We start from the raw sequence: 25176 nt of genomic DNA, 5'->3' as shown, positions 1-25176 counted from the left end.
TACAAGGTGTCTGACATTTCAGTTACATAATTAGCTAAAGAGAGGAACAACTAATAAAACATCACTGAAATTTATAAAAATATTGTACTTAAATCACACAGCCAGTACATTTTTGTATAAAGGCGTTCCAGAACAATTTACAAAGTAATTGAAACCGAGTACATTTTTCTTGTAAGTGTTTTAACAGTGCAAACTTTTTTTAAATTTATTTTATTTTATAAACCTTTATTTGTAATATGCTACGTTTATATACAATCAAGAAATAATAATAATCAAAACAAGTACAGAAACAGTACAAAACAGCGCCAAGGGGTTAATGTAGCCTCATTAAAGTAACTAAAATAAAATGCAAACTACATATGTAACTAAATGTAAAGTTGCGTAAATAATCCAGATTTGGAACACAGCATCATAGTTTTCACAGCTTTTTAGTTGTTAGAGGTAGAGAGCGTTTTAAAGTAGAGTTCTAATTCTTTTTAAGGCACAAAAAACAGCTCGGGTATTGAGAAACTTACATTTATGAATATAAAACTTAGCCAATAGTATAATGAGGTTGTAAAGGTAAAATTCCTTTTCAAATTTGTTTTCATACAGTGTAAATCCAAATAGCACACATTTAAAACAATGCACACATTCGTCATGAATATTGTCCAGGAACTAACAGCGCCAACTATTGGCAAGCACAGAACGCAATTGGTAATTCTTACTTTTGATCCTTGTGGCTTTCCGTTGTTGTCCATTATTACTTCCGGTAAAACCAACATTATCACAAACGAACGCATTAATCGCAGTAGCAGTCTGTCACGACACAAACAACAACTAATACGTTTTTGTCAGTGTTTTTTTTTTTTTTTTACACAGCGTTATTACCTCTCCATGCTGCTGTGCCGTGTTCTGGCCGTAAGCCGAACGCTAACGAGATGTGCACGGAGGTCACACCGAGGAGGTGGCCTCCTCCACCGGTCTCTCTTCTGGAGCTCCAGCCGCTGTCATGGCGTCTCTCCAGGCGAACCGGGCTCTGCTCAGGCACTGTACCGAGACACTGTGCTCCTTCCTCGGACAGAGTTCCCCATGAAACTGACAGGGCAGACGCTGCTCGACAGAGAAGTCGAGATTCAGGAGGTAGGACTAGTATAATGAGACATTTTGACGAATCTTTGTTGACTTTTTGTTGTTGGTGGCATGACCCGCCTTAAAGTGTACAATCATATATATATATATATATATATATATATATATATATATATGTGTGTGTATTTGGCCACCTGCCTTGACTCACATATGAAGTTGAAGTGCCATCCCATTCCCATACTTGCCAACCCTCCCGATTTTCCCGGGAGACTCCCGAATTCAGTGCCCCTCCCGAAAATCTCCCGGGGCAACCATTCTCCCGATTTTCTCCTGAATACCACCGGACAACAATATTGGGGGCGTGCCTTAAAGGCACTGCCTTTAGCGTCCTCTCCAACCTGTCGTCACGACCGCTTTTCCTCCATACAAACAGCGTGCCTGCCCAGTCACATAACATATGCGGCTTTTACACACACACACACACAAGTGAATGCAAAGCATACTTGATACACTGAGGGTGGCTGTATAAACAACTTTAACACTGTTACAAATATGCGCCACACTGTGAACCCACACCAAACAAGAATGACAAACACATTTCTCTAGACCATCCGCACCGTAACACAACATAAACACAACAGAACAAATACCCAGAACCCCTTGCAGCACTAACTCTTCCGGGACGCTGCAATATACACCCCCGCTACCACCAAACCCCAACCCCCACAACCCCGCTCCCCCCATCTCCCGAATTCGGAGGTCTCAAGGGATGGCAAGTATGCCCATTCCTAACCCATAGGGTTCAATATGATATCGGCCCACCTTTTGCAGCTATTACAGCTTTAACATTTCTGGGAAGGCTGTCCACAAGGTTGCGGAGTCTGTTTATAGGAATTTTCGACCATTCTTCCAAAAGTGCATTGGTGAGGTCACGCACTGATGTTGGTCGAGAAGGCCTGGCTCTCAGTCTCCGTTCTAATTCATCCCAAAGGTGTTCTATTGGGTTCAGGTCAGGACTCTGTGCAGGCCAGTCAAGTTCATCCACACCAGACTCTGTCATCCATGTCTTTATGGACTTTGCTTTGTGCACTGCTGTACAGTCTTGTTAGAAGAGGAAGGGGCCCACTCCAAACTGTTCCCACAAGGTTGGGAGCATGGAATTTGGTATCCTGGAGCATTCAAAGTTTCTTTCACTCGAACTATCGGGCCAAGCCCAACTCCTGTAAAAAGAACCCCACACCATAATTCCTCCTCCACCAAATTTCACACTCGGCACAATGCATTCCTAATTGTATCGTTCTCCTGCCAACCTCCAAATCCAGACTAGTCCATCAGATTGCCAGATGGAAAAGCGTGATTCATCACTCCAGAGAAGGCGTCTCCACTGCGCTAGAGTCCAGTGGTGAAATGCTTTACACCACTGCATCCGACGCTTTGCATTGGACTTGGTGATGTATGCCTTAGATGCAGCTGCTCGGCCATGGAAACCCATTCCACCAAGCTCTCTGTGTACTGTACGTGGGCTAATTGGAAGGTCACATGAAGTTTGGAGCTCTGTAGCAACTGACTGTGCAGAAAGTCGGCAACCTCTTTGCACTATGCGCTTCAGCATCTGCTGACCCCTCTCTGTCAGTTTACATGGCTGATTTGCTGTTGTTTCCAAACTCTTCCATTTTCTTATAATAAAGTATAAATAAAGATAATTAAGTTGACTTTTGAATATTTAGGAGCGAGGAAGTTACAGGACTGGATTTGTTGCACAGGTGGCATCCTATGACAGTACCACACTGGAAATCACTGAACTCCTGAGAGCGGCCCATTCTTTCACAAATGTTTGTAGAAACAGTCTCCATGCCTAAGTGCTTGATTTTATACACCTGTGGCCGGGCCAAGTGATGAGGACACCTGATTCTGATCATTTGGATGGGTGGCCAAATACTTTTGGCAATATAGTGTGTATATATATATATATACATATATATATACACACTATATTGCCAAAAGTATTTGGCAATATAGTATATATATATATATATATATATATATATATATATATATATATATATATATATAATGCAGCTGAGATAGGCTGCAGTGACCCCAAAAGGGACAAGCGGTACAAAATGGATGGATGGACATATATATATGTATATGTATATATATATACTGTATATATGGCAAATCTGAAAAATGGCTGTTTTTTTTTGTGTGTCAATTAGTTTACAATAGAGAAGCTTCTGGTGTATTTAGTTAGTTTAACCTTTTTGTTTTCCTATGTGAATAGAGCAGTGAATGAATTAATGTACCAACAATTCATTCTGGTGGCTGGCCCTCTGATTTTCTTTTGTCTTTGTACTTTGTTGTCCTTATAGATGTGAAATAGTCTTGAATTATTTTGAAAATAGTTTTAAAAAGTCTTAAATTTGACTTGTCGAAACCTGCAGAGACCCTGCATATAAAGTGGTGGTTATTTACCACATATATAAAGTACTGTTATTTACCACATATATAAAGTATTGTTTGTATATGACATATATAAAGTAGTGTTTGTATGCCATATCTAAAGTAGTGGAGATAATCACGTCAGATAGATGGCAAGTATAGCCTTGTGGACATGCCATCAATGATTGTGTACATTAAAGAGGTCAGTATGAATAGAGATTACATTTGGGAACCACCCTTTTTTACAAAATGACTTGGCTAACCAAATGTGGCCCATGGGCCCCACTTTGGGCACCTCAGATCTCGGTTATCATACATCTAAATTTGTGTTTTGTTTCCAGAAGTGTGGATTTGCCGATCTGTATACCTGGCAGAGAGAGCGGAAGGCCAAGAAGGAGTTTTGCCTTCATGACGGACCTCCGTATGCCAATGGAGACCCTCATGTTGGACATGCTCTCAACAAGGTCATCATTCTTGCTTCGTTACAGACCGTCATAACACAAACCTCTTCACACGTACAATGTGTGCGTGTGCGAAAGAAGTAGCATTGCTGCTGTGAACCCTAAACATTGAAAACGTCTACTTGTTTCTATCCATAACTTCTTTTGATCCAGATCCTGAAAGACATTCGTAACCGCTTTGAGATGCTGAGAGGTCGCCAGGTCCATTACATCCCGGGCTGGGACTGTCACGGTCTGCCCATCGAGCTGAAGGCTCTGGGTGGGCTTGGGACCATGGACCTCAGCCCTCTGCAGATCAGGCACAAAGGTAAGAAAAAGGTGATGCTGTTGTAACTGGTAGTGTGTAGGGCTAGGCGTTTGTAAGATATATCGATATATTTTTAAACAAGATATGAATTAAGAAAATATCGTAATATCGATATAATTTGACCAAACACCGCTTATTTGTTGGGTTCCTTGTTCTCCCCCGCTTTCCTCCATGGGCTACTAAACCCCTCCCCTTCCTCCTTCCAAGACGTGCTTGCACATATAAGACCATCCATGATTGGTTGGTTGTTTAATGTTTACTATGATGAGTCACGATTGGTTGAGATTAGGCCAATCAGAGGCAACATAGGGCGGGTCATGGAACCAGGAAGGGAAATCACAACAGACATCCTAAATGACGACGAGAGAGTTGTAGAAGAGAAGAGAGAATTTTCAAGCGGGCAATTTATATATTAAAACAAAAACTAGTGGAAGATGGCAGAGAGATTCTCCTCCTTAGATTTTTCTTTTAGCTATGTAGACAACGTCTAGGAAACCCACAATGCGTGTACTTGGCCACATTTGGACAAATGTATGCGTCTGGATAAAACAATGGCCAACATTTGAGTTGTTTACCATGTAAGCCCAAATCAAAACCGCTGTCGACATGGAAGACGTGGAATACACATTTAAGAACACACGTGATTGTGGACGTGTGATGACTTTTGCTACAGTATAGCCTGTCTAAATGTTATATTTCATTTTCATTGATATTTTACAACAAGACAGTAGCTGACATTTTGTTCATTATTTCTACTCTTTATATTTTGACATTGAATAGTTGAATCATTTTGAAAAAAACAAGATCACAGTCGCACAAATAAGTCAAGTCACTTACGTGTGGTCTGGTAGGACCACAGAACCGTACGTGTGTGACAGTCCATTACAACGTTGACTGGGAATTAAAAAGTGCCTGCCTGCAAATTAATTTTTTTATCTGAGTTTGATACATTTTGTAATATTTGCACAGCTATGTTATTTATTTTATGTAGAAAGAATATGTTTCTATTTTATTTATACATTCTTAGTTTTTTTCCTATTAAACAGTTTATTTTATGTGCTGTTAATACCCATCTTGACTAACTGGGTTAATAAAAGTGTCAGTGACTGTTTATAGTACAGTTGTCATTCAGTTCAATTTCACTGAATATCACTCAAAAATGAATATCTTTATATAAATATTTTCACCAGAAAATATATCGAGATATATATCAAATATCGAGTTTAAGTAAACATATATCGAGATATACCTTTTCGTCCATATCGCCCAGCCCTAGTAGTGTGTAACATTTGCTTCATCATGTTGTTCATCTGCCATTTAGCTCGCCAGTTTGCAGAAGAGGCCATAGCGCGTCAGAAGGCAGCGTTCAAACGCTGGGGGGTGATGGCTGACTGGGGCCAGTGCTATTACACTTACGACGGACCTTATGAGGCGGCTCAGCTGACGGTGTTCCAGGAAATGCACAACAAGGTAGGTCTTTTTCTGGCTGCTGGTTGCAGGAGCTTTGCGCGCTTGTGTAACCGTTTGTGTTTTTGGTGTTTCCATCTTGTTTTTGTGTGTTTTTTGCCTTTTGGTTTGGGTTTGTGGGACTGCGTAACAAGGTGTGGCACTTTGGCCATGCTTTTTGGTGCTTTTTTTGGTGAAATATTGGATCCACTTTGGGGGAGCCTTTTGGCCATGGCCAGGTTTGCAACCGAGACCAGCTGCTTGCTCTCTGTTGCATGAAGCTGCAGACTGGTATATTGACTATTGATTAACTCTTGGCAGTTTTAGCACTCTAATAAAATCAAGGTGTAGAATTCTATTTTTGATTATTTTATTAACATGTTGGCTACTTAATTGATTGTATGTTTAATCTTATGATACCTCCGCATTGGTGCCTGTCTATCTCTCTCTCTGTGTGTTTGTGTGGATGTGTTTTCACACGCGGTTTGCATTTGTTCAAGTGCTTTATTTGACGGCATTGCAAATAGACTTAATGTGCACAATTCTATCTTTGATTAATTCCTAAAATGTGTGCTATTTAATAGATTGTATATGACCCTAGTGTGTGAATGTGAATGTTGTCTGTCTATCTGTGTTGGCCCTGCGATGAGTTGGCGACTTATCCAGGGTGTACCTGGTATGGGCCCCAGCAACCCCCGCAACATCGAGAGGGACAAGCTGTAGAAAATGGATGGATGGTTTAATCTTATGATACCTCCGCATTGGTTCCTTTCAGACTCTCTCTCTCTGTGTGTGCGTGTGCGTGTGTGTGTGCGGTTCGCGTTTGTTGAAGTTCTTTTTTTACGTTATTGCAAATTGACGCTGCTTTAACGCGTACTTGAATTGATGTAGGGAAAGTTTAGCTGGCTGATTTAGGCTAAAATGATAGCTATTTTTCACACAACTTCATCTCACTCTTGTTAGCTAGCTAGCAAAGTAGAAGCTAACACTCTTACCGAGGTTGAGACCGCATCCTCCCTACAAATGTCCGACATCTTGTTCAGTGGCGTGTCCACGAGATGGCTCGTGTCACTTCTAAAATCTGACAGGCCACCCCTCTTGGAGGTGGAACGATTTGAGTTGTTAAACTGCGGTACGTGTACCACTCAGGCTCCATCTAGTCTAGTGGAACGCCAAAGATATGCTTAATTTAGCTGTCCCTATTGTAGGATTGTCCCAAATGTACTTTTAAAACATGAACTAAGAGAATAGGTGGCCAATTGATCAGCGAGGTCCACAGTGATTAGTACTGACAGCATGCTTCACACATGTAAATGTCACAAAGACTCACTATATACTGTATGGACTAATTTGCAAGTCTCAAGTTTTGTGTGTCGTAATATCTATATATATGCTTTGTTCGAGGTTTTTTTCTGGTCTAAAGTTGAGCCCTCCACTGGCACCCATAGGAGCTTGGTTTAGGATTTGCTTCTTTCTCCTTCTCTTCACCCCATTTTTACCTTTTTTTCCTACCTTTTTTACGGGGCGCTGCCCAGGGCGACCCGTTGCTCTTTCTGTTCTTTCAATCCCTGTCTACTGTATGTCTGCTCTTGGACAGGTTGTACTGGAAAAAAAATGTTGTTGTACTTTCAACGATGACAATAAAGTTCCATTCCATTCCGCTAAAAAAGATATAGGTAATGACAAGAAAGGTATCTTGACGAAACTAAGGTCATTCAGTGTTTGCGGGTCACTGCTGCACACTTTTTACGATACTGTGGTGGCTTATGCGGTGTTCTATGCCATATATATAAATATAAGCAATATGTTTGGAGGAGAAAAGATGAGGGTTAATCCCAAGAACACCATCCCTACAGTCAAGCATGGTGGTGGTAGTATTATGCTCTGGGCCTGTTTTTCTGCCAATGGAACTGGTGCTTTACAGAGAGTAAATGGGACAATGAAAAAGGAGGATTACCTCCAAATTCTTCACGACAACCTAAAATCATCAGCCCGTAGGTTGGGTCTTGGGCGCAGTTGGGTGTTCCAACGGGACAATGACCCCAAACACATGTCAAAAGTGGTAAAGGAATGGCTAAATCAAGCTAGAATTAAGGTTTTAGAATGGCCTTCCCAAATTCCTGACTTAAACGTGTGGACAATGTTGAAGAAACAAGTCCAAGTCAGAAAACTTAGCTTAAATCCACTAATTTTGTCAAGAGGAGTGGTCAAAAATTCCACCAGAAGCTTGCGAGAAGCTTGTGGATGGCTACCAAAAGTGCCTTATTGCAGTGAAACTTGCCAAGGGACATGTAACCAAATATTAACATTGCTGTATGTATACTTTTCACCCAGCAGATTTGGTCACATTTTCAGTAGACCCATAATAAATTCATAAAAGAACCCAACCTTATGAATGTTTTTTGTGGCAAACAAGTATGTGCTCCAATCACTCTATAACAAAAAAATAAGAGTTGTAGAAATTATTGGGAACTCAAGACAGCTGTATGTGATTACTGTGAAATTTTTTTTGGTGTGCAATACGGATGTTGATGTTCAATGTTTCATTTTATCTTTTATCTATACATATTAGTGCGCAATATGTGGTATTTATTTGAAAAATGTTTGTTTTTCACTGCGTTTCAATTCTGTTCCTGTATATGAAACCTGCGCTGCAACAATGTAATTCTCCCATTGTGGGATAAATAAAAGTCTATCCTATCCTAACTAACATGCTCTGTTAAAGTAGAGTGTAGATGAACAGTCCCAAATATATTGCTGGAGACATTTCAGGGATTTTGAGGCATTTTTGTGCTGCAGATGGGTTAATTGAGTTAAGAAATGTAATCAGAATAATAAAGATGAAGGATGAATTTGATTAATTGTGTACATTTGTTAGCTTGTAGAGCATTATAGCTATATGCTGAAATGTTAACCAAAAGCCCAACATTGGAAGAAGCTGGTATTTTTACAAAGGTTGTATTCTTATCACACAATGTTCCATTTGTCAGCTTGTAGAGCATTTTAGCTATATCCTGAAATTTTAACCAAAAGCCCAATATTAGAAGAAAGAAGCTAGTAATTTTACAGAGGTTGTATACTTATCACACAATGTATTAATTTGAACGTGTTGTCACTCAGGGGCTCATCTATCAAGACTACAAGCCTGTTTTTTGGTCTCCTTCCTCAAGGTATGAAGACATTTTGCTGTTTATAAACAATTTCTGCACGGAGTCATCAGCATTTGTAGTTTGGTCAGTAAAACAAGGACTAAGAAGCAATGATGCAATCATAGTATCTTGGACAGTGGACATTCAAAGCATCGAGTAAGCATCCAATGAAATTGCTTTAATGCTCATGTAGGGAATATTAGCCTTTGTTTGCTGCTTTTCACATGCTGTTTTACACTTTCTAGTTGTTTCTTTTGCATATCTCAGCAAAGACAACATTTTGAACATGTGTTTACTAGTTATTTGAATAATCTATCACATAAGGCCTCTTCTATTAGAACTGCCCTTGCAGAAGCAGAATTGGAGTATAACCCGGAGCATGTGAGCAGAGCCATCTATGCCACATTCCCACTGGTCACACTGCCACCAAAGATGGCATCAAAAGCAGGTATAGCAATTTTCACATGAAAACCCCATTGTTTTGACTGGGTCGGTTATCCCTCCCAACTTTAATTTATTTGTGTCTGCTTTTTTGCCTCTGCAGATCAGGCTGATGTTTCTGTGTTGGTGTGGACCACGCAACCTTGGACCATCCCCGCCAACCAGGCTGTCTGCTACATGCCCAATGCCCAGTAAGCAGCACTACTTAACCTCCTACATGTTCAAATATTCATGGAGTTTAGAGTTTGAAATTCAAAGTTCCAGAAAAAAATCTGACAATAACTTCAATGTGCAAATGTTTATGTACTGGTAGGTAATATGTAAAAAATTTGCCAAAAAACGCCAACTTTACCTTAACTCCTTAGTTATATAAAATGTACACTTTATTTTCATGGTCATGGTATATTCATTCTCATATTAGGCAATAACCCTGATTATAAGAGGTCTCCTAATCCGATATCGGTCCAATATCACCAAAAAATGACATCGCCTTGCATCTAAAATCTCCCGATATAAGTTCCGATATAAGCAATCCTGCAGCTTGTTTACTTGTGCAAAACTGGACAACAAGTTAACATCTAAACATTCTCCAATAAGCACACAAGGTTGGTCCTTTCTTGTATTTTGGTGAAGTCATTTACAAAAGGTAAACATGGTAGGCTATGAGGAACTGGCAGCTACACGGCAGGTAAGCTTTATATTGGGGGCGGCGTAGCTCGGATGGTAAAGTGGCCGTGCCAGCAATTTGAGGGATCCAGGTTCGATCCCAGCTTCCGCCCTCGTTGTGTCCTTAGGCAAGACACTTCACCCTTACTCCTGATGGGTTGTGGTGAGGGCCTTGCATGGCAGCTCCCAGTGTGTGAATGGGTCTATGTGGAAATAGTGTCAAAGTACTTTGAAGGTAAAAAAGCGCTATACAAGTGTAACCCATTTACCATTTAAGAACACAATCTAGACACATGCAATCAGCGTTCTCAGTTGAACAATACTGCAGTTTAAAACATGACATTTGTCAAGGTAATCAAGTATCAAATAGTTATAGTTGCATATTACTTATACTGTAGATACAAAGTCTCCAGGACATAAGCATATTAGAAAGTATCTCGTAACAAACATGTTTGCATCATTCAACTTACTGCATTATGAGCTTAATCTAAATAATGAATGTGGCCAGTAGGTGTTGCCAAAAAACATTTGCCATCCACTTTAATTTAAAGATAACATTTGACTTCATTATTATTCATTATTAACATTATGTACCTGAGTAATTTCACTTGATCAAGCTTTATCTAACATTCCACAATGCAAAATAAAAGTATTCTCGATTTGCACTGATGTCATATTAGATCAGTATCGGCCATTAGTCATTGCTGGGTTGCATATGACGTTACGTCCGTTTTTAATTCACATGATGGTCAACCAGCTTGAGCGTAGCAATAAAAGAAGTGAGAATGAGTGTATAATTTGAGCAGCAAGTGCCTTATTGCTGTTCTGTTCTTGGGTGTTCCAATTGTTTAGATAGAGAGATAGGAAAGAGCTTTCATAGATTCCTGAAATAAGTTGTTCATATTTAAAGGTAATAAACTCAGGGGGAAAAAAAAAAGTGTGTAGAAGGAAATGGCTCTCAAAAATATCACTTTCATCATCTTCGGATCATGCTTGTGTCTGCAGCGATCGATTTCTAAAATGTTAGTTTGAACATTTGATTTATTTAAAAAACTTTCTGTGATGCAATCAAATTTATTCTTTACTATATTTTAGTGTTTGAGAGCAGAACTCAACGTAAAGAAAGGACAAGTGGTCGCATTAGTTTGTGTTCTTTTGTGGTAGCTATGCCTAAATATAATTACAAAGACCTGGTTGTGCAAATAAACTAATGTCATGTTAAAGGGAAACTGCACTTTTTTGGAATTTTGGAATCGTTCACAATCATTATCCATCCATTTTCTACCGCTTGTCCCGTTCGGGGTCGCGGGGGGTGCTGGAGCCTATCTCAGCTGCTTCGGGCGGAAAGCGGGGTACACCTTGGACAAGATAAAATACATGATTGGTCCTTGGCTTCATTTGAACAGAAAATCTAACGATACCTTAAACATGGGTTTCTTATTGCAGTCCGAGAACAATTTTTGAACATTGAAATTAAAATGCATTAAACACACTCCGGCTTCCTCCCACCTCCAAAGACATGCACCTGGGGATAGGTTGATTGGAAACACTAAATGGTCCCTAGTGTGTGGATGTGAGTGTGAATGTTGTCTGTCTATCTGTGTTGGCCCTGTGATGAGTTGGCGACTTGTCCAGGGTGTACCCCGCCTTCCGCCCGATTGTAGCTGAGATAGGCTCCAGCGCCCCCCGCGACCCCAAAGGGAATAAGCAGTAGAAAATGGATGGATGGACACTGGGAATTTCTTATTGCACTCAAAGGATAATTTACAATTTTGTATATTACTTATAGTCTGCCATAATCATGCTGTATTTGCTTGTATGCGCAGCTGTGTGTGCGCGCTGACACATCATGCGCCTTGGCTCTGAACGGCACCGCCGCATGGCATCATGCGGATATAAAAAATTACTGGTATTTTTCAAAGGCAGTCTAGTATCGTTTTTAATTCATTAGTACCCCGGTACTTTATTAGTACCGGTATACCGTACAACCCTAGTGTTAAGTAAGAAAGATCTAGAGCAGGTCACATAATGTGGATGTGTGTGATGTGGTCATTTGTTAACAGGTATTCTCTGGTGCGAAAGAAAGCTGACTCCCAGCTGCTCGTAATGGCCACTGAACGATCTGTCAGTATGGCAGCAGTGTTGGGCACAGAACTGGAGACAGTCGCCACATTTACTGGTAACACACAAGCATGCGTGTCAAGTTGTCTTGTCTACCGGTACGTAAAACCAAATTACATGTCTAATATCCCCCCATAGGCTCAGAACTAAAGGGTGGCATTTGCAAGCATCCCACAATACCCGACAAGGAAGTGCCTCTTTTGCCCGCCAATCATGTGACAATGACGAAAGGAACCGGATTGGTCCACACGGCACCAGCTCACGGCATGGACGATTACAGTGTGGCCTCTCAGTTTAAACTGCCTGTGGTATGTTGCGCTTAGGCTAAATTAACAACTTTAATGAGAAATGACAAAGGTTAGAGTTACGCGGTATAGACAATGTATGATAAAAATGATTTCCATTCAATCGCCATTTTGATATAATGCATGTTGATGACACATTCTAGCTGTGTTCTGCACATTTGACAGCGACAAGCGAACAAATGTGTCCTCAACAAAATGTAGTGTCCTTGCTAGCGGCTGAAATAGCTCCACAGAGCCAAGCTGCTTCTTAATCACTATTCCTGACCTCCATGGCGGTAAATAAGTATTTCTTACATGTATCATTATCACTGGAGGATTAGAAGACAAGGAATAGCCAAACATGCTGCACTACACACTGAGGATAAAAAAAATTGTTAAGCCAGGACTTTTGAACGTAAATAAGGGTGGGCGGTACGATACTAATATTGATTAATGATACCAAGATATTAACTAGTCAATGGTGATGAGATATATGAGAGTATTTATTGTCACAAAATAGTTTTTTGTCGTTTTTGTTATTGTTAACAAACTCAGGAAATAAAAGCCAATAGTAGTTTTTGGTTTTGTTTCTTTTGTTTCATTCTTTATTATGCATTTTTATTACCCATTAGGTTGAGTTTCTTCTTGCCCTGATGTGGGATTTGAGCCGAAGATGTCGTTATAGCTTGTGCAGCCCTTTGAGACATTTGTGATTAATGGCTATATAAGTAAACTTTGATTTAATGATTTTGTGTGTAAAAATGGACAAGAAGGAAATCATTGATTTAGGTGATATTGTTACATTGTTATCCTGTGTTTTAATTAGATTATAGTTGTGATAAAAAAATATAATCATTTAATGATCCCGAAGCATTGGTAGATCAATACTGCCTCTGTAACTACTTGGTATTGGATTGATACCCATATTTGTAGTATCACCCAAAATTGATGTATAGTATCCAAACAACAGAAGAATGAGTGCTTATTACATTTTAACAGTAGTCTAGATTGAATCATGTAAATGCAGAGAAAGTAAGCAGATATTAGCAGTAGATTAATAATAGTTTTGAGAAAATAAAACAACTGTGAATATGCAATATGTTATCACATACATCAGCAGCCAAATTAGGAGTCTATGTAACCATTTTTGAAATTATTCTATTATCATTTATGTGCTGAAATATATACTGTATTATGATAAATATCTTTATCGCAAGTGGCTGTAATATATATCGCGATAGAGATTTTAGGCCATATCGCCCATTCCTAACAAACTTTGTATCTCATCTCAGGAGTGTATGGTGGATGAGGATGGAAACTTCACAGAGCTGGCAGGTTCAGCGCTCCAGAATCTGTCTGTGTTTAAAGAAGGCAATGAAAAAGGTACAGAGAAGAGCTCCCATTGTCTTCTACTGGTACTGCCTATGATATAATGGATGGTATTTTTTATTTCTGTTGTGTGTTTTAGTGATCTGCATGCTGAGGGACTGTGGAGCTTTGGTGAAAGAGGAGAGTTGCATCCATAGTTACCCATATGACTGGAGGACTAAGCAGCCTGTTGTCATCAGGCCTAGCAAACAGTGGTTCATTAACACTGGTTCACTCAAGGACAAGGCGAAGGTAAAGATGCAAATTGTCTTCACTTCACAGTTCTTGTGGAAAGTAACTTTGTGTGTGTCCAGGAAGCACTGCAAAAGGTCCGTGTTTTACCAGAGTCTGCACGGAGCAGCCTTCTGAGCATGCTCGACAGGCGCACTTACTGGTGCATCTCACGACAGCGCAGCTGGGGAGTCCCCATCCCAGTATTCTACCAAAAAGAGACCGGGGAGGCGCTTATAAACAAGTAAAACACAACATTATCATCATTACATTGCAGTACTAAAAGGCTTGGTCGCAGTCAGATGAACGTTGTCTGCCTTTCCTGCCTTGCAGACACACGGTGTCCCATGTAGCAAATCTCTTCAAGGAAAAAGGCAGTGATTGTTGGTGGGAGCTTCCAATTGACGCTTTGTTGCCTGCAGACGTGCTCAAAAAGGTGAGTGTGTGAAAAGTATTAGGTACACCTGCACAATATAACTCAATCTTGTGTAAGAGTTGTATCCATTCTGCCTTGAGAAGAAAACAAGTGTAACATTGAGATTGACTGTCAGAGAGGCATGATTAAACTATATGTTTGTTATTGTTTAGTGAAACCTCGATGTACAAACTTAATTGGCTCTTGAACAGGGTTTGTAAGTAGAAAAGTGCGTGTATTGAAGCAAATAAACATGAATGAGGGGTTCCAGCCTCTACTAAAGTCCAAATTTAGTAAACATTTTTACAATTTGAACACAATACAAAGCGCTATACAGTACCGTACATTAAACAAACATAACAAGAAAGTGAGCTTTTTAAGTCCTTTTTTGCAGCCGCCCTACACGTACACACACTGTCACTACTAGCCCTGTAGTGCACTCTGTTGAAATCAAAAAACTTCCCAAAGTACCAGTAGAGTGGAAAAACAAGTTGCCTCTATATTGAAGCTGTTATCATATGTATCTGATTTATGACACTAAAAGACTTCCGAAGTTTGCCAATAAATAGATATGATCAAAATAGTATCAATCGCATGGAGATTCCTGAGAAGATAATGAAGAAGCCAGTTACATTAGCTGTGACGTAGCGTTAGGAACTACAGATCCCTTCCCCATCAACAATAATGCTAATGACTGAAATTATTTGTCCCGCCCACAACGGCTGTCCTGCTATGCACAAAATAGCTGTACTGCAAGGCACACAACAGGTAGATAAAAGGTTTTTACAGCATAGCATGTTTTTGTGAATCGAAAAGTTTGTACGATTATGGGTTCGTAAATCAATTTTTCACTGTTGTTGTATTCTGTCCAACATATCTCTTTCAATTACAAGTCTCTAGTTAGTATGTTGACGAGTGTTTGTGTATTTCATGTCTTAACCAGAGTAAAGCAGGACCAGCGACTGACTATGTCCGTGGAGAAGATGTGCTTGACATCTGGTTCGACAGTGGAGCATCATGGGCAGCAGTTCTAGAAGGTAAACCTAAAACTTGGCTGCATACGCCAGTTTAATTCAGTTATTTTACTATTGGATGAACAACCCATGAGCAAATATGTTTGTACCAGATGCAGATAAGATTGCCACTGACACCTGCAGCTCAGTTTGCCAGCTTTTAGGATTATTCTAATCATGTCAATCTTTAATAGGGTCACGCTCCATTAGTTTGATTGTGATGAAAGCTTTTAAAGCCATCCAATCTCAGCCACCTTGTGAAGACTGTCATTAAGCAAAAGGTAGACACAGCTGGGTCAGCAAATCTGACAGGAGGTTTAGGTGTGATGAGAGAGAAGAAGAATATCGAGATCGCTGTTGTTATAACTATACATTTATCATTTGGGTTTTAACTTTACAGTAGTTTAGAGCTGATCCACATTTAGCAGTCCCTCCAGGTTGCCGCCATTGCACCAATTCACGCAAATTAGACCAATTCCTGTTAGTTACCTTTAGTAAAACAATTACAGGGTTTCCCTCAGATTGCCATTATACTTGTGATGGTGAGGGCGTGGCTACTATGACGTCATCATTTAATTTGCATAACTGTTGATGATGCATCTATTTTCTTTAAAAAAGCTAAAAATGTATACATATATTTAAAAACAAATCTGTGTTATTAGTATTATCTTATATATTTTCTTATAATTTTGTTCGCTTTTTCAATAGTTGCTGCTTCTTGTACTATGTAACATAGGCTGCACTATATTCTGCCCTCCCTGATTGTTGGAATTTAGTTTACCAAATATGTAAACACATGAAGTACGCATACATGTAGGAATCAAATAATAATACAGTTTGGTATAAACTGAAAAGCAGTTCAATTATTCAGGATGAAGGTTAGCTCCCTTACCGATAGCTTAATGCGAACGTACAATAGACCAACTCAATGACAGGCCAACGGAAATTAGCTGAAGCCACTTGTACATCGATCCGTTTTCTATACCGCTTATCCTCGTTAAGATTGTGGGGTAAGCTGGAGCCCATCCTAGCTGACTTCAGGCGAGAGGTGGGGAACACCCTAGACTGATTGCCAGCCAATCGCAGAGCACATACATAGACAGGCAATCATTCACACTCACATTCACACCTATGGACAATCTAGTCTCCAATTAACCTGACATGCATATTTTTGGAATGTGGGAAGAAGCCATAGTACCCAATAAAAACCCACACCCACACAGAGAGAACTTGCAAACTGTGTTAATGTCCCAAACAGAAATTAAAGGACATCCACGGTGTAAAGTTAGACGTTAGTGTCAATACTAATGTCAACATTTGGGTAATTTTCACAGGCTTGAACAAGAAATGCATTAATTAACTTGAAATACCTTCTTCAACTTTACTCACTTTTGCCTCCATTGCATTATCAATCAGATGCTGACAGACAATTCAGATGCACGTTTTTCAAAATAATAGAGGAACATTTTGAGGATATTTGAAAGGTTTTTCAAACGAATTGTGGCCAATAGTGCCCAAATAATAGACTCTTACATCCATTCATACAATATATTACTTAAATTTCTTTTCACGTAAAATCTTTTTTTTTAACATGTTACAGCTTTTATTTTGCCGAGGCAGGGCGCCACAATCATGTATTATATGTAAGGGAATTATTGTAATGTAAGGGTTAATCAAAGCAACATAATTTAAGCCAAAGCTTTTTAATAATCAAATCAATCTTAACCCTATTTGATTTATCTGCATAATTTATAGCTTGGCTCTTTAACGGGCAGCTTGTAAGCTACTTTTATACCTGCTGTCTATGATGTAAAAAGTTAAACAGTCAGTTTGGACCTTAGATCAAATACATATCTTTTACACTCTGTATTAGCTAAATTGTCCCTGTGAGTGGGTGTCAGTAAAATATTCTATTTATTCTGGCTGGAAACCCACCAGCTCTCCATAATGATCTAACTTGTTAGTCTTGGATGAGACTTCAATTTTTCAGTGTTTGACTTTAAATGTTTCCTATGTTTGGTTGTTATTATTTCCAGAGGAGCTGGAAGGAGACTCTGAGGAGCCAGAGTCCCGTCTTAGCTGGCTCCCAGCGTCACTACGCAAACCGCTGGTCACAGGTTATTGGACCAATTTGATAACCCACGCCGGCTTTTTTTCCTCCTTTTTGTCACTCTAATGGCTCGTTCTCCCTTACTTGGGCTTTAGTTACAGATGAGCTCTGGCTGTCACTCCTCTTCAGATGGACATTCTTACTGGAAGCTTTGGAATGTGCTGTGAGGAGGCTTTGTGATTGCTTAAGCTCCTTGTGACAACACCTTCCTTTGCATGCAGGACTTCTCCTGCTTTCTTCACAAAGTGCTGCACATCTTTGCACACGTGTTCAGGCTGAGGCAGTGTTCCTTCCTTGGTTGTTTTGAATGGAGTCTAAAACTTATTCCTTAAATGTTCTTTTTATTAAACTTCAGGTCACTCAGCTAACAGTGGCTGGCATTTCGCGCTCATATGAACTTCTCCTAACCCTGCTCTCGATGCTCTTTGCTGGCATGAGTGTGACAATGTATGTCCTTTTTCCTCCATCCATGGTCTCTGAAGAGACCGACAGCAGGGCAGACATGTACGTAGAAGGGAAGGACCAGATCGGAGGCTGGTTTCAATCGTCGCTGCTCACAAGCATCGCCGTCAGGAACAAGGCACCTTACAAGTAAGTGCAGACCTCCGCCAAGGTTTTATGCGTAAACTCCTACCGTCTAGGGTCATAGTGGCTAAAGCGCTGTTAGAATATGCTACAAAAGCACAACAAATTGCTACCTGAACTGATGAGTTTTGCCTGACATAAGATATGCGCAATTTCACAAAAGTGAATACACTACAGAGATGAAAGTTGGATATAACTTAGAGTAGTCAATGTAAAACTCTGCCCAGCAGTTATTGTAGCGGTGGATACTGAATTTGGTACTCTTATAGGCACCGACCAATTCACGCAAACTCAAAACGCTGCAATATTTTGATACTTCTGGTTGCTTTTGACGTCACGTCCGATTGCAGACTAAACTCTAAAGCACAAAACGCTCAAGCACTTGGCGGGGAAACAACTACTTTACACTTACAGTAGCAACACTTTGTAGGGCACCACATAAGACTAGACCGGCACCTTCAGCTTTATGGCAAAGACTACTTCCTAGCTCTTCAACACGCTGTGGCCTATACACTTCTGCCATCGTCAACATCTTGGAGTCTACTGTATAAGTCTACTGTATAATACTTGTGAATAAGACTGTGAGATTCAATACGAAAACAAGATATAACAACTGGACAGTGCAGTTATCATAATCCGCTCGTTTTTAAATGTTGCCTGAAAAATAGATTTTTATTATTAAACAGCTAACATGCACACAAAATTACTACAGTTGAGCACCGGTATCTGGGAATTGGTACCATATTGACTTACTGTTTAGAATAGACTCAGCACACAGCAATTAGTAACAAAAGGGGGTTGGTTCTATTACAATTCTGGGGTGGAAGTTTTGTTTCCAGTCATGTCCTCGTAACTCAGAGAGAAACCTTTTTTTTTTTTATCAGCACTTCTGCATACAGATTCTCCCTAACATCAAATTGTGTGTGTGCATGTGTGTGTAGGTCACTGGTGGTCCATGGCTTTGCTGTCAGCGAAAAGGGAGAGAAAATGTCCAAGTCTGTTGGGAATGTTGTCGATCCTGATACGGTCATCAATGGCGGGAAGGTAAACTAGTCTAAGGCGGTTTGAGCAGCGACATCCTGGCATGATGGTTTACGAAACATTTAATGTGTGCAGTCATCACACGCCACAAAGAGGAATAGAAAATATGTTTCCACACTTAGTATAGAAAACAAATGTCACGTAAGGAATAACATTATAGTAGGCTCTGGCTGAAATGAAAGCTAATATTATTGGTTCGTTAGTCAGCCTGACATTGTGTCTCTACTGATGAGTCTGTGGTCCACATGATGGTTCCATCAGGATGCCAGCATGCCAGCCTACGGGGCAGACGTGCTTCGGTGGTGGGTGGCCGAGTCCAACATATTTTCAGAGATTCAGATCGGACCCTCGGCTCTGAACTCGGCCCGGGATAACATCTACAAGGTAGAAGCACGGCTTAGTGGAAATCCCATGGAAGCAATTCTAATTGGTTCTTACTCACCTTTATTCTGTTCTTCTCTTGCAGCTCAGAAACACTTTGCGGTTTCTGCTCGGCAATCTGCACGGCTTCGACCTGCAGACTCAGGCTGTGGACCCCAAGGAGATGCTGTACATAGACCAGTACATGTTGCACCTGCTGCGCGAGTACAGCATGAAGGTACTGTCAGCTGGGCTGTGTCTCAATTTGTCCATTTTAAATGCACACTTAATAATATGCACACTAAGACCTGATTTACTTAAGGTGTGCGTGTACTAAAACATGTGCAAACCTGATAGCACACGCAAAGATGATCTACGAAACGTGTGCAAAGTGGATTGCGTCTGTTAAATGAGCAAAATAAGGCGCACAATCAATTTCGTGTCTGTCTTCATTAACATGCAGAATATATGCTGATCATCAAAACGCACATTTAGCACGCGCAATGTGATGCATCAACACTCATCACTGTTTTGCCAGCACTATTTGGGGGTCCAAACTGACATTCACGCACAGCTGCAGAATCAGACGATGGACAGACGAGAATTCTTTGTCCTAAGTTTGTGTGTCAACATTTTGGTGAATGGTCAGAAATAAAAAGTATTAGACATGTCATCTATTCAGCAATTTCATTTTATAATTGTATTGCTGATGAATGACTTAAGGGTCTGATTTAAATTAATGCACTCGATCCGTTTTAAAGTCTGCTGGCAATCTTTTAAAATGTCGTTTGTTTTTTTATTCAGGAAATATATCACTATAACAAATACATGAAAATACTTCTTTTGTTATGCATTTTCTTGTGTTTTAATCATTTCAGACGCACAAATGCGCTGGTGATGTGTTCCACAGCCTGGCACACTGAATAAAGTGTCAGTGTGCATATTCTTCTGTTGTATAGATTGTAAAGGTGTTACAGATTATAGATGTGCGCTGCTGGTTCAACACATAGCACACGGTTAGGAGCATGATTACATGAATGTGCAGAAAAATTATCAATTGTCTCCTTGGTAAAAGCCCCGTATGCACGCAAAATGCTCATGTAAATAAGGCAGCCAACTACAAATATGAAGAACAATATGTAAGAAAATGCCTACGTTTTTTTTCATAGCAGAAATGGTAATAATATATCTTCTATATGAAAAAGCTAACGTCATTAATAGAAATAAAAAAACACCAGCAGACACCAAATAGCATGCATTGAATTTGTTTTAATGAGCCATTTAAAGGTGCTGTTTGCAACTTCTTCACAGTAACATTTTTCATAGCAAAAAATATAAAAACACCATTTGTGGTTTAACAGAACGCATTTGTTTGCCAATTGTTTATATTTCTCACAAATACAACGATTATGTCATATAAAATATATACATTTTACCGGCCCATAAAAATGATGGGTGTTTACACTCACCCGGTCTCCTCAACACGTACGCACAGGGAGCGTGTGCACGCATACAAAACTAGTCCAAGACAAGCAATAAACTATTAGCAGTCATGTTGTTGTTATGATGGAATATACATTCAATGACAGCTAACGCTAGCTATACGAATTGCTTTTATTAGCTAACAACACCTAAAGCTAATGTGCGTGCATGTGTTACGTACTTACGTAATTAAGTAGAGGAAGCCGTAAGAGGGCGGGATATACTGTGTAAAATACGTTGGAAAATTAGCGCCCTCTGGGCATCTGTGTGAATGTTGCAAACAGCCCTTTTAAGTCATCCAGCAGCTATACAATATTAGATAATATAAAACTCTAATATATATATTTTTTGACAGTCCATATATGTTGATAAGCATACGTAAGACGGAGCTGCAGTGAAATCGCTTCCTTTCTCACATCATGTATGTCACTGTCAGTTTGCACAGACTTTTAGTGGTTTAACAGAACATAAATAGTTTCAAAATTAATATTTTTCACAATTACTATTACTATACCTTTTGCTCGTCAGCCTGAGGCATTTGTTTGGCGTCCATGATTGTTACTCCTCATTGTCTCGTCTACACGTACAAGCAGGGAGCGCGTGCAAATCCACAGAATCAGTCCTAGAGAAGCAACCAACAATTTGAAGTCTTGTTATTGTTATGATAGAATAAACATTCCATGGAAGCTAACGTTAGCAAGCCCAATCACTTTCATTAGCTAATAACGTGTTATGTCGTCATGTGTTAAAAGCCCGAAGAGGGCGGGATGTATTGCTTAAAACATATTAGAAAGTTTGCGCCTTCTAAGCATTTGTGTGAACATGGCAAACAGCCCCTTTATTTTTCATGTACCGTATGTATGAAACACTTTGTTTACACTGCAGGCCAAAGTGGACCAAATCACATATTTTTGAAATGTGTTTTTTTTCCCTAGCTGACTGTTTAATTGACAAGTAAAATGCACTCTTTGTTAGACTCCAGTATCAATCAATGTTTACTTATATACCGTAGCCCTAAATCACAAGTGTCTCAAAGGGCTGCACAAGCCACAACGACATTAGGGCAAGGAAAAACTCAACTCAATTAGTACAATGAGAAACCTTGGAGGGGACTGCAGATGTGGGAAACCCCCCCCTGGGCGACCGGTGCAATGGACGTCGAGTGGATCTAGCATAATATTGTGAGAGTCCAGTCCATAGTGGATCTAACATGATAATGTGAAAGTCCAGTCCATAGTGAATCTAGCATAATATTGTGAGAGTCCAGTCCATAGTGGATCTAGCATAATATTGTGAGAGTCCAGTCCATAGTGGATCTAACATAATATTGTGAGAGTCCAGTCCATAGTGGATCTAACATGATAATGTGAAAGTCCAGTCCATAGTGAATCTAGCATAATATTGTGAGAGTCCAGTCCATAGTGGATCTAGCATAATATTGTGAGAGTCCAGTCCATAGTGGATCTAACATAATATTGTGAGAGTCCAGTCCATAGTGGATCTAACATAATAATGTGAGAGTCCAGTCCATAGTGGATCTAACATAATAATGTGAGAGTCCAGTCCATAGTGGATCTAACATAATAATGTGAGAGTCCAGTCCATAGTGGATCTAACATAATATTGTGAGAGTCCAGTCCATAGTGGATCTAACATGATAATGTGAAAGTCCAGTCCATAGTGGATCTAACATGATAATGTGAAAGTCCAGTCCATAGTGAATCTAGCATAATATTGTGAGAGTCCAGTCCATAGTGGATCTAGCATAATATTGTGAGAGTCCAGTCCATAGTGGATCTAACATAATATTGTGAGAGTCCAGTCCATAGTGGATCTAACATAATAATGTGAGAGTCCAGTCCATAGTGGATCTAACATAATAATGTGAGAGTCCAGTCCATAGTGGATCTAACATAATAATGTGAGAGTCCAGTCCATAGTGGATCTAACATAATATTGTGAGAGTCCAGTCCATAGTGGATCTAACATGATAATGTGAAAGTCCAGTCCATAGTGAATCTAGCATAATATTGTGAGAGTCCAGTCCATAGTGGATCTAGCATAATATTGTGAGAGTCCAGTCCATAGTGGATCTAACATAATATTGTGAGAGTCCAGTCCATAGTGGATCTAACATGATAATGTGAAAGTCCAGTCCATAGTGAATCTAGCATAATATTGTGAGAGTCCAGTCCATAGTGGATCTAGCATAATATTGTGAGAGTCCAGTCCATAGTGGATCTAACATAATATTGTGAGAGTCCAGTCCATAGTGGATCTAACATAATAATGTGAGAGTCCAGTCCATAGTGGATCCAACATAATAGTGAGAGTCCAGTCCATAGTGGATCTAACATAATATTGTGAGAGTCCAGTCCATAGTGGATCTAACATAATAATGTGAAAGTCCAGTCCATAGTGAATCTAGCATAATATTGTGAGAGTCCAGTCCATAGTGGATCTAGCATAATATTGTGAGAGTCCAGTCCATAGTGGATCTAACATAATATTGTGAGAGTCCAGTCCATAGTGGATCTAACATAATAATGTGAGAGTCCAGTCCATAGTGAATCTAGCATAATATTGTGAGAGTCCAGTCCATAGTGGATCTAACATAATAATGTGAGAGTCCAGTCCATAGTGAATCTAGCATAATATTGTGAGAGTCCAGTCCATAGTGGATCTAACATAATATTGTGAGAGTCCAGTCCATAGTGGATCTAACATAATAATGTGAAAGTCCAGTCCATAGTGAATCTAGCATAATATTGTGAGAGTCCAGTCCATAGTGGATCTAGCATAATATTGTGAGAGTCCAGTCCATAGTGGATCTAACATAATAATGTGAGAGTCCAGTCCATAGTGGATCTAACATAATAATGTGAGAGTCCAGTCCATAGTGGATCTAACATAATATTGTGAGAGTCCAGTCCATAGTGGATCTAACATGATAATGTGAAAGTCCAGTCCATAGTGAATCTAGCATAATATTGTGAGAGTCCAGTCCATAGTGGATCTAGCATAATATTGTGAGAGTCCAGTCCATAGTGGATCTAACATAATATTGTGAGAGTCCAGTCCATAGTGGATCTAACATAATAATGTGAGAGTCCAGTCCATAGTGGATCTAACATAATAATGTGAGAGTCCAGTCCATAGTGGATCTAACATAATAATGTGAGAGTCCAGTCCATAGTGGATCTAACATAATATTGTGAGAGTCCAGTCCATAGTGGATCTAACATGATAATGTGAAAGTCCAGTCCATAGTGAATCTAGCATAATATTGTGAGAGTCCAGTCCATAGTGGATCTAGCATAATATTGTGAGAGTCCAGTCCATAGTGGATCTAACATAATAATGTGAGAGTCCAGTCCATAGTTGATCTAACATAATATTGTGAGAGTCCAGTCCATAGTGGATCTAACATAATAATGTGAGAGTCCAGTCCATAGTGGATCTAGCATAATATTGTGAGAGTCCAGTCCATAGTGGATCTAACATAATATTGTGAGAGTCCAGTCCATAGTGGATCTAACATAATAATGTGAGAGTCCAGTCCATAGTGGATCCAACATAATAGTGAGAGTCCAGTCCATAGTGGATCTAACATAATAATGTGAAAGTCCAGTCCATAGTGAATCTAGCATAATATTGTGAGAGTCCAGTCCATAGTGGATCTAACATAATATTGTGAGAGTCCAGTCCATAGTGGATCTAACATAATAATGTGAGAGTCCAGTCCATAGTGGATCCAACATAATAGTGAGAGTCCAGTCCATAGTGGATCTAACATAATAATGTGAAAGTCCAGTCCATAGTGGATCCAACATAATAGTGAGAGTCCAGTCCATGATGGGGCCAGCAGGAAACCATCCCGAGCGGAGACGGGTCACCAGCGCAGAGATGTTCCCAACCGATGCACAGGCGAGCGGTCCACCCCGGGTCCCGACTCTGGACAGCCAGCACTTCATCCGTGGCCACCGAACCTGTGCCCCCCCTCCACGAAGGAGAGGGGGGAAGAGCAAAAAGAAACGGCAGATCAACTGGTCTAAAAGGGGGGTCTATTTAAAGGCTAGAGTATACAAATGAGTTTTAAGATGGGACTTAAATGCTTCTACTGAGGTAGCATCTCTAACTGTTACCGGGAGGGCATTCCATAGTACTGGAGCCCGAATAGAAA

At 39.9% G+C, this 25176-nt stretch overlaps 1 protein-coding gene across 3 annotated transcripts in view; it reads left to right on the top strand.

Annotated features, from left to right (window-relative positions):
- Positions 1-747: 747 nt before the first annotated feature.
- iars2 (isoleucyl-tRNA synthetase 2, mitochondrial) overlaps positions 748-25176 on the top strand; it is a 28148-nt gene continuing 3719 nt past the window's right edge. For 2 of the 3 annotated variants that reach the window (XM_061968506.1, XM_061968505.1), the window contains exons 1-19: positions 748-1122; positions 3855-3977; positions 4128-4281; positions 5603-5751; positions 8848-8897; positions 9215-9324; positions 9421-9508; positions 12047-12162; positions 12243-12412; positions 13681-13771; positions 13857-14008; positions 14071-14231; positions 14321-14423; positions 15346-15439; positions 17452-17532; positions 18008-18116; positions 19052-19154; positions 19413-19535; positions 19618-19749. In XM_061968506.1, coding sequence (XP_061824490.1) covers positions 877-1122; positions 3855-3977; positions 4128-4281; positions 5603-5751; positions 8848-8897; positions 9215-9324; positions 9421-9508; positions 12047-12162; positions 12243-12412; positions 13681-13771; positions 13857-14008; positions 14071-14231; positions 14321-14423; positions 15346-15439; positions 17452-17532; positions 18008-18116; positions 19052-19154; positions 19413-19535; positions 19618-19749 — 2355 coding nt within the window. In that variant the 5' untranslated portion in view covers positions 748-876. The remainder of the gene's footprint in view (positions 1123-3854; positions 3978-4127; positions 4282-5602; positions 5752-8847; positions 8898-9214; positions 9325-9420; positions 9509-12046; positions 12163-12242; positions 12413-13680; positions 13772-13856; positions 14009-14070; positions 14232-14320; positions 14424-15345; positions 15440-17451; positions 17533-18007; positions 18117-19051; positions 19155-19412; positions 19536-19617; positions 19750-25176) is intronic. The other variant, XM_061968507.1, reaches the window with a different exon arrangement.

The sequence above is a fragment of the Nerophis lumbriciformis genome, linkage group LG08, assembly GCF_033978685.3.
Source record: "Nerophis lumbriciformis linkage group LG08, RoL_Nlum_v2.1, whole genome shotgun sequence".
In the NCBI taxonomy this organism is placed as follows: Eukaryota; Metazoa; Chordata; class Actinopteri; order Syngnathiformes; family Syngnathidae; genus Nerophis; species Nerophis lumbriciformis.
Note: the sequence above shows the minus strand (reverse complement) of the source record. Positions and strands in the feature narration are given on the sequence as shown.